This window comes from Rhincodon typus, chromosome 18 (assembly GCF_021869965.1).
Source record: "Rhincodon typus isolate 14 chromosome 18, sRhiTyp1.1, whole genome shotgun sequence".
Lineage (NCBI taxonomy): Eukaryota > Metazoa > Chordata > Chondrichthyes > Orectolobiformes > Rhincodontidae > Rhincodon > Rhincodon typus.
The window spans coordinates 30,716,819-30,727,747 of record NC_063349.1 but is presented as its reverse complement, the minus strand read 5'-3'; the positions used below and the strand labels follow the sequence as shown (position 1 = coordinate 30,727,747).

At 36.6% G+C, this 10,929-nt stretch overlaps 1 protein-coding gene across 9 annotated transcripts in view; it reads right to left on the bottom strand.

Annotated features, from left to right (window-relative positions):
• Positions 1 to 2,330: 2,330 nt before the first annotated feature.
• The window catches only part of foxp2 (forkhead box P2), a 746,195-nt gene continuing 737,596 nt past the window's right edge, over positions 2,331 to 10,929 (bottom strand). For all 9 annotated transcript variants that reach the window (XM_048607717.1, XM_048607716.1, XM_048607724.1 and 6 more), the window contains one exon: positions 2,331 to 4,136. In XM_048607717.1, coding sequence (XP_048463674.1) covers positions 3,992 to 4,136 — 145 coding nt within the window. In that variant the 3' untranslated portion in view covers positions 2,331 to 3,991. The remainder of the gene's footprint in view (positions 4,137 to 10,929) is intronic.

The window sequence follows — 10,929 nt, the reverse complement described above, 5'->3', positions numbered from 1 at the left end:
CTGAAATAAACAGACTTCAATGCAACTTTATTTAAGAACTTACTTCTCTCTTTCACAAATTTGCCTTTTGATGTTGATAAAAAATGTGAGTAAATCCTTCAGGGAGCTTGAGCTGAAATTATCCACAATTTTGCGAATCAAAAGTCAATGATTCAATTAAATTGTACAATAAAGCATAAAATCAATCTTTACTCTCAGGCAAGAACTGAATTTTAAAACCTGTTAATGCTGTCTGTTAACAAGGACATAACAGATGAGCTTAATATGTGTGATAAACTATTTATTGCATTTCATAATGCCATTATCTGTCATTAGTACTGATTACACACATCTAGAACTATAATACACATTTTATTGTCTGTTTAAACAGACACATTGAATGATGGAATACTATAATACAGGAAAAATGTTTTTCACACCTTGTAATTCCATGGCAGTGCCAGTGACAACATTGTTCAGTACCTTAGAAAGGAGCTGATTTTTTTTTTACATTACATTACAACCATCACTGCTGCTCAGTTCATTACCCAATGGAGGTACAATTCATTACTTATCCACTAATCAGGGTTTTATTAAGTTTTATACTGGTGATATACTTTAGGAACTCCAAATGAAAACACATGATTACCAATAGATTTAAACAAGTGAAAATGCCAATGGGTTAATGTCAACTTTCGTTCAGTCTATGTCCACTGAAAAACAGTCAGCTCTAATTGTAACAAGATGAGTAGTGTGAACAAAATCCTAATTTCAGTCAATACAACTTACAATGAATTCAACTACAGCATGTATAAAGCCTATGAAACAGTATACTCACATGGTTTTATAGCAGTGTTGTCGCTTTAGACAAAAAAGAAGGTACAATAAAACCTGATAATTCCCTGTTGTTAGTGGTAATCTAGTTTCCTTTTATGTCCTATGTTTGGTCCTTTACTTTATTCAGCAGTGAGAGCCTTGAATACAGAGCAACAGCTGTTACAAATTTCAGTTATGACTTTTCACTTTTGAGAATTCAAGGCATGAACACAGTACACAGTAATGGAAAGTATCAAAATTAGTTTACCTCAAAAAGATAAATAAACAAATAGGCATAATCCACCAATACATAAATTGATGTTTGTGCTACAGCTAAAAGATACTATATATAAAAGGACCACAGTCCCCATCAGCATATGATAGAAGCAAGGATAAATGAGCTTTAATTTTGCCACACAGTATGCCATATAAGTATGCACTGAAATTCAAGCAATAAATACATACATTATTTTAAAGCCTTACAATAGCTATGCAAAGCAGATGCAAGAAAGCAGATTTGCTAATATTAGCAAGCAATGGTATAAAATAGAGTAAAAAATACATGAAATGCATTAAAGCAAAGCTTGCTTAAAAAAGTCTGGTCATTTATGGGCCCACCAACAATTTTTTTTACATAATTATGCACAATTATCAAAATACAGACAGAGCATATCAGAAAACCCCAATAAACCTAAAACCTATTGTAAGCATTTGCAGAGTTTTGGAGGTTCTTCTGGTAAAATGTGCAAGCAGCTATTTTTAATCGTACTCGTACAAAATCCATGCAAAATTCTACAGGTATATGCAATCTGTGGCTAAGACTTTTATTCCAAAAGATGTGTGACTGAGGTATGCATGCTACCAGCACTGTACCCTCAGATCTCTTTCCAGATGAATTCACATACCATTCTTACTTCCAGACCAATTGAGTAGTTTTACACATGCACTTCGATTACATTATCTCCCTTTCAATAAATCCAAACATTAGTGTCCTACAAATGTTTGAAGACAACCTATTAGAAATCTTTCTCCCCCACACTGGTAATGTAAACCTTCCATTGACCATGAACTATAGACAAGCATAGTGAGAGTAACAGTTAACTGTGATACTCGCAAATAATACAATCTGCCACAATTGTTCTGGTGTGTTATGCAGAGGTAGAAGCTTTCAGAAAACCTTTAGGGTGAATGGAAGAACCCTACTGAAAGCAGTTGTGTCCTTTTATTTGGTGTGATAGATGACTGTGTATGTCTTAAGTCTACTTGCTGACTCCAGCAAAGAATAAATGATGAGCTTGGTTTGCAGGAACCAGCTCTTTCACGTGGAACTGGCAAGTGTGTTAAACTCTACCAGCCACGTCCTGTCAAAAACTGTTTGTAAAGCAATAACCATAATTAGGTTATGAGGTCCCTTGGTTGGGGGGTGGGGGGCGGGGGGGGGGGGGAGTGTAAGGTATTTCACAGAATTGGCACACAAAGTGAAATGCAACATTTTGAGTTAATAAATATCAGTGTTAAGCAATTTTTGTCTTTTTTTTAAAAACTACATTACAATGCATCATGAAACATTTTAGGAAAACTTTTTATGCATTGTTAGGTATAGCAGATATTTTAAGCCTTAACATCACATATACGCAGAGGCAGAAATTTGTGTAACTTTGGTTTGAGAGAAATGGAAATGTCTGGTTTAATGATTATTAAACACTATGAATTGAAATGAGTATAAAAATTGCTTTCGTTTTTAAACTCAGCCAGATCATTTAAACTCAAAAGTGAAAATAATTTTTGGCTTCACTAGTTTTTCAATGTTTGGTTACTACGGTTATTTTTAAGTGAAATTTGAAAACTCTTCTTGACGAACAATAACATGGAAAAGACAAAACATGCAAGACATAAGCTTTACCAAACATTACAAAGCCACCAGTAAAAACTGTTATCTGTACAGGAAAAAAATGCAAATGAAGCCTACTGAATTTATCAGCATTATAATCTCACCTTCATTACTGGTCTCTAAATGTTTATTTGAAGTGTGAAATGAAAACATCAATATAAATTCTGCAGTTGCATCAAGTACATATATTTTGTTTTGGTCAAAGATGCACATTTAGCTGGTTCCTAATATAACTTCCTACTTTGTATCACTGTTACTGTGTAGTATTTGCCACTGAAAATTATTTTTTTGGACTCAGCAGATCACACATCTGACTTAACTTTGTCATCTTGAATACTTTCCTTTAGGGTTAAATAAAAGATCCCAGAGGTCATCAGAAAACAGCAGGTAGTTCATGTAAATGTTCCTTTGTACTAATTAAAGTTACAGAAGGCGGGCCATCAAAATGGTTGTTTCTGTCTTTGAGCTATTGGCCATTGTCAGAGTTGACTTTGGTTTTAGCTGTTGCCTTTGAAATTGTTTACAGGTAGACAAAGCTTAAATACAAGGAGGTAAAGAGAACTGTTGTAGAGTATGCAGAAAAGCATAATTTCCATATGGTACTTACACAGATGATAGAACTTCTTTTCAAAACATAAGATTGCACTTTACATTTCAACACTAATAGCACAGACTGGAAACCTAAGGTGTTCATTTGCCTCAGAAATCCACAACAGTCTAATTACTGTGGTTTTGTAATATCTAACTACAAACATAATAGTTGGTGGTACCAACACAAAATCTGATCTGTCCCCAAAATTTAACTAGTTACAGGCAGTGATTCTACTTTCTGACACTACTGTGCAAATTAAAAATCAACAACAACTTGAACTGGATCAGCAAATTATCTATTTTAGCTACTGTATACTAAAAATTCACATTTAATGAAGCTAACACTATTTTTGGCAGTATAAGAGGCCATTGACTTTCTATATAGCTGACATTCCGATATTCGGTCAATCCATCAACCAATAAGAGCTAGGTAACAATTTCATATGGACAAGCCATAAGAGAGAGAGGAAAGTTTATCAGAAAACATATTTTTTGCAATCCAATTTTCTATAAGTTGGAGAAAAAAAGCAAGCAATTTCCAATGCTTGTCATCCCTTGGTACTCAGTAGAAATCACAGATAGTTCCATTAGGCTGTTTCCTTGTCTCATGCTCAATAAATAGTCACAGTAAAAGTCTGCCAAATATCCAATGACACGGAGTGGTTACGGAGGTCTGTAACATGACCCTGTTATTGTAATGTCTGAAGTTCCATCCTATTCTAGGTCTTCAGATGAAGGTTCCTCTTCAATGTCTCTGTCCTCTTCTATCTCTGGACTATGATTGGCTGTCGTTACCAAGGACATGGGGCCCTCGTCTTCTTCTGGATTCATTGGTTCTTCTTTCACATGAATGGGTTGTCTGAGTAAATTTGAAAATAAAGGTGTTAATGAGGAACATCAACACAAAAAAAATGTTTCTGTCCAGCTCAAAGTATCACAACGATATGCGTTTATAAACAAATTTGATTTGCAGAAGCCCAGTTTTAGTGTTTTATTAGGCTCAGCAGATAATTATTTCTCGAAAATGCTACATCATCAATTAAACCATCACAAGTGTCAAATGGTTTAAAATGTCTGATTTTATCCCCTGAAGTTTACCTTTTTTCTCCCAAAAATAAATCAGAAAGGTCACAGTGATCTGAAAAAGCCATAAAAGTTCACTTATGGCACATGGTGAAAAATGCCATATCATAAATAATCTAGAATTTTTCATACCCTACCCCTCCAGCAAGAGAAGACCTGCTTTTTTATCTTGTTAATAGAAACTGCAGCCTTTCATTAATATGCAGGGCTGGTGTGCTGCTTCTCAAGAGGAATACCTGCAGCAAGGCTTCGCCATTAATCAACTTCAGCCTAGCAGTTCAGCGAGACATGATGATACATGTTTTTAACTCTAAATTAATGAATATCTTTACCAACTGTCAATAAATGAAGAAAAACACTGGTGAGGAACACAAGTTGAGGTGGGAAATTTCCAAACATAACAGAATGAGGAGGAAGTGGGCAACTAACAAGAATAATAACGCTGTCACCCACAAACAAGGCTTAACATGATCCAGGCCCTACTCAAGGAAAGGGTTGTGCTGCAATGATAAATCTGCCAAAACCTAATTATTTTTGACACATTAGATGCATCAGGGACTCACAGTGAAAAAATTTCCTTATCAAGTACTTTTGCATTAGAAAGTGACTGAACCTGCCAGCCATCTCTTGGGCTACATTCTTCGATGAAAGGAGTAACTTTGAATTTTAAAAGGTACAGATCGCTTTAATATTCACAGCAAAATAACTTATTATTCCAACCTTATTGGTAAGCCATACAGTTTTGTTATTTATTATTTAAACAGATAATTTCTGCAGTTTTAATAGTCATCACAACCAGAAGAAAATAAGGAGAAAATAGAACATTGGAATTAGAAATTACTAAAAGGTTTTGTGTGAAGGGTTAGTTCTTTTACATACCAATTTAGTGAACAAACATTTTATATAACTGAAAATACTAGGGAATATGTATTAAATTCTTTCAGGAATTTTCTTACAAAACACTTATTTAGCAATCTACAAAATAAAACCCATTGCCTTGTAAGTGAAGATTACATTTGTCTCCATCCAACTTGAAATGTTTTAATGTACAGGTACTAAATACATACATTTATTGAAATAATATTGCATAACACGAAAAAACATTAAATTATCTTAGTGCATAAATTTAGCTATGGAAAACAACTTTATAAGTTCTTTTGTTTTCAGAAAATTTAAGACATGATTCCTGCCGTTAAATATGAACTGCACATAATGAACTCACTACATTCTTTAATAAAAGGCAACTCATTTCATTAAGAATGAATAGCAATAAATAGAAGTTTCCTAAATATTTAAAATCTAAAATGAATCATTTGTTTCAGAAGTAGGCTTCACTCAGGATGACAGATAATATCCCAGGAGCTCAAAGACAAAGAAAGCCTTCTTAATATACTGTCATTCTTATTTATCATATTACTAAAAAAAACTGAAAATAAGGGATACAAAAATTTAAAGAGATAAATCAGTCAAGAGAACACTGGATTGCTATAGTCATAAAACACAGCAAAACCTTTCAACAATTTGAAAAGCATAGCTTGCAGCTTTAATTTACATTAATTACATATCAGTAGCATGCTTGCTTCGAATATAAAAGAAGGGAAATTATGAGAGCTCACAATCACTTTGCACAGTGTTAGGTACTAAAATGATTCATGCAGTATTTAATGTGTGGCATGCCTTATGAAGCCATGGATACACCTGCTACTAAACATTTGCAATTTTAGTTGCAACTGGTCTGTGTCACTTGAGCATTATTACAGGTTTATTACTGTGCTGGCAATCATGCAGGGACATTCAATTGGCGCAAATAAGACTACTGAGTACTTTAATGAAATAAGGTGATTTGTCAGCACTAATAATGATGCAGACAATAACAGCAACCATGCTGCATGACAGTTCTTTTTCCCCATTTTGAAATACATTTTCTTTTTGACGTGTTGGTACGGCTAGCAAGAAAACTAAACTATGCGTGTTGAATCATTTTAAAGACCCTGTAAATGCCAGAGTTGAAAATGAATTATAAGAAAAGATTTTCTCCTTCAAGGCAACTATAAATCTCTGGTGAATATCATTCAAGACATAGATGTAGCAAAGGACATCCAACAATACATTGATTCCAATACTGTGAAAAGATATCAAGACCATACTATGCCATGCCACAAGGTTTCTACTGTTTGAAGGAAAGAAACATGAGATTTTAAGTCACAAAAATATTACTTTGCGAAATGTGCAAAACTTTCATATTTCTTGCCATCATTCAAGTTAAGCTTTGTCAAGGGCTTGTGGGGAAGAGCCAGGGATATAGAAGACTGGTGATGGCATCCGCCAAATGCTCAACTTCAAACTGGAAAGGCTTCAATTGGGTCTTAAGGTTGTCGTGCAAATCTGATTGGTTCAAGTTCAGACAATATTCAGACAATAAGATTGAAGACATGTGGCCCAGAACTTGTCACGTCGAGAAATTTAAAAAGAGCCTAGTTCTTCTGGTACAGCTTTAACACAGGCATCGACTGGGCAATGTAGAAAATTGCCCAAGTATAACCTGTACACACAAAAAAAATGACAAATCCAACCTGGCCAATTACCACCCTATCTGTCAAGTCTTAATCATCAAAAAAAGTGATGGCAGGGGTAACCAATATGCTATCAAACAGCACTTGCTTAGCAATAACTTTGTCATTGATTCTCAGTTTGGGTTCTATAAAGCCATAACATACAGGAGCAGAGTTTGGCTCATTAAGTCTGCTCCGCCATTCGATCATGGCTGATATGCTTCTCAACCCCATTCTCCTGCTTTATCCTCATAACCCTTGATCCCCTTACCAATCAAAAACCTATCTGTCTTAAATACACTCTATGACTGGGCCTCCATAGCCTTCAGTGGCAATGAGTTCCATAAATTCACCTTTAGCTGAAGAAATTCCTTCTCATCTCAGTTCTAAAGCATCATTCCAGCATTCTGAGGCTCTGCTCTCCGCATCCATTCTACCCAAGCTTCTCAGTATTCTTTATGTTTCAATATGAGTCCCTCTCATCCTTCTGACCTCCATCATGTACAGACACAGAGTCCTCAACTGCTCCGCATGTGACAAGCCCTTCATTACTGGGATCATTCTTGTGAATTTTCTCTGGAGTCCCTACAAGGCTAGCACAATCTTCCTTAGATGCGGGGCCCAAAACTGCTCACTATATTCCAAATTCCACCAGGGCCATTCAGCTGCTGACCTCATTAAAGCCTCAGTTCAAACATGGATAAAACAGCTGTATTCCAGGGGAGGAGAGAGTGTCTGTCCCTGACATCAAGGCTACTTTTAATCACATGTGGCATCAAGGAGCCCTAGTAAAATGAGTCAATGGAAACTGGGGAAAACTCTTCGCTGCTTGGAGTCATGTATAACACAAAAGGAAGACAGTTGTAATTGTTGGAGATCAGTCATCTCAGCTCCACGACATCTGAAGGAGTTCCTCAGGTTAGTATCCTTGGCTGAAACAGCCTCAACTGCTTCAACCATCTCCCCCTCCATTATATGGTCAGAAATCAGGATGTTCAATCATGTTCGGAACCATTCATTACCCCTCAGATACTGAAGCAATCCACATCGGAACACAACAATACCTAGACAATATCCAGGCTTGGCTGACAATTGGCAAGTGACACTTGCTAGGCAATGACTATCCCTAACAAAAGAGAAACTACCACCACCATTTGATATTCAATGTCATTATCATCACTGAATCCCTCACTATTGACATCCTGGGGGTTACCAGAAACTGAACTAGACTAGTCATATAAAGAGGTAGAAGAGCAGGCCAAACACTAGGAATCATTCAGCAAATAACTCACCAAAGCCTGTCTTCCACCCACTCCCCACTTGTCCAAATGCGTGCAGCTGCAACAAAACACATGAAGCTTGACGAAGCAGCCCATTGATACGCATCATGTCTACAAACATGCACTCCCTCCACAACTGACCGCTCAGTAGCAGCAGTGTGTGCCATCTACAATATACAGTCTGGACATTCACCAGGGCTTCTTAGATGGCACCTTCCAAATTTGTGACCACTGTCACCTAGAAAGACAAAGATGTCAGACGCAGGGGAACTCCATCACCAAAGTACTAACCATGTAGACTTGGAAATAGATCATAGAATCTTAGAATCCCTACAGTGTGGAAACAGGCCATTTGGTCCAACAAGTCCACACTGCCCCTCCAAAGTGCACCCATCCAGACCCATACTCCTCCCTTTCCCTGTAACCCTGCCTTTCCCATGTCCAATCCACATAACTTACACACCCCTGGACACTACAGGCAATTTAGCATGGCCAAACCACCTCAACTGCACATCTTTGGACTGTGGGAGGAAACCGGAGCACCCGGAGGAAACCCACGCAGACACGGGGAGAATGTGCAAACTCCACACAGACAGTTGCCCGAGGGTGGAATCGAACCCGTGTCCCTGGCGCTGTGAGGCAGCAGTGCTAACCACTGAGCCACTGTGCCTCCCTGTTCCCTATCACCCTTCCTTCACTGTTGCTGGGTCAATATCCTGGAGCTTGCTGCCCAATAGCATTGAGTGTAACTACACCAAATGGACTAGCTGTTCAAGAAGGCAGCTCGCCATCTTCTCAAGGGCAACTAGGGACAGGTAAGAAATGCTGGCCCAGCCAGCGACGCCCACATCTCTTGAACGTAGAAGAAAGTGAAGAGAAAATATGATAAAGGTTTTCAATATCATGAAGAGGGTGGAAAATGTAGATAGGGAGAACTGTTCTCATTCATAAAAGGATCAAGAGCCAGATAGCTTAGACTTAAAATGGTTTGCCAAAGAAGCAACCTCGAGGTGAGGAAAAACAATGCTTTCACAGGGAGTTGTTGGGGTATGGACTGCACTGCATAGAAGTTTGGTGGAGGCAGATTCAAATGAGGCATTCAAGAGGGTACTGAGTGATTTTTGGATAGGAACAACACACAAGGGTCTAGGGAGAAAAGCAGGACATCAACAGTAGATATAATGCTCATTTGATGAGCTGACGTAGACATGATGGGCCAAATGGCCTCTTTCTGCACCATAACATTTCTGTGATTCTGTATGAATGGGTAATAGCTAGGTTACAACATGGTGTTACAGAGTGAGGAGAGGTGCTCCATCTCAGGACAGAATGATCTTTTCTGCATGATCTTCCAAAAGCATTTGCCCTGTTGAATAATTCTAAGGCTATACTGACACAGAAAGGGAATAAGGTCCAGATTTCCACACAACCTACACTCACCAACTAATTCAAGATTCAAGAAAGAGATAATCATCAAGAATGGAGTACTATATAACTTCACACTGACTTAGAAGAGCAACTGTATGGATTTTATTCAATAATGCCAAAAGCCATGTTCTACCTTGTACAAAAATTTAAATCAATTTTGTTACTATAACAAAAATTATTGGTCCTGAAAATATGCCATAGATTGCTTACAAATGAATGCTTAATACACCAGTATCTGCTATGTCAATGGAATATGAACCATTTTTATTTTAAACAGTTTAATACCACTGTTGAAATAGCAAAAGAACAAATTTTAGATCAGTGCATTAAGTTTTGTTATGTAAGTATTCCACAGCAATATTTTTAAGCACCGACCTTTCTCATGAAAATTCTCAATTTTCAGTGTATTATAAAACATGTCCCGTTATCAGTATATTATTTTAAAAATCAGATACTTACACATATTTTGAGTGACCCCGTTAATTCATGAAATATTTTTGTTTCAAGAACTGTGATGGCATCATCAGGGAATCTAGCTCGAAGGCGCCACTGACCCCAGTGTTGAGAGAGATTGAATTAGCATACAATCGAAATAAAATGCTGAAACATTCTTGGTTAAATGTTGCCTCTACAGTATTGTTAATTCAGCTCCCTCACATGGTCACTTTCTGTGATGTCATTAACATTCATAATTTATAGGAAAGACCAAAAGGAAACAGCATTAAATTAATTCTTTTGCATTTTTTTTGTTAAATAATTTTTTTCTGGTGTAAGCTAAACATTGACCATGCCTTCACCTAATTTCTGAAGAATGCTTCACCAAATCTCAGTGATTCTCATTAAAAAAAGATTACATGCTGGAACACAAAGTTTTACTGTACTACTGCTTAATTGTTCAAAATATTTTGTGACATTTAATAATTCAGCAATTTTAAGTGGAAAGGTCAACTTTGCAAATAGCTAACTACTAACTAAATAAAAGCTTTGTACTTTTCTTTTTACTAGATATACTTTGCATTTGAGTTCATAGTGTTTACACAATTAATAACTTGTCATACATTTTAAAAGTATATACATAAGAAACTCAAAATAAAAAAAATCCTATGTTTATCTGAACAAAAGCAATGAATGTTTTGATGGCAGTAATGTTTCTCCCCATTATTCGAGATGCTGTTACTTTGTTGTTGTCTAAGATTCAACATTAGGGATTCTCTGAATCAGGACACTTCGATCCTTCTTTAATCTGACAGAACATTTGGTGTCAAATTTTATGGGGTCCTATGTTATCATCAACTTCTTTACACAGCCA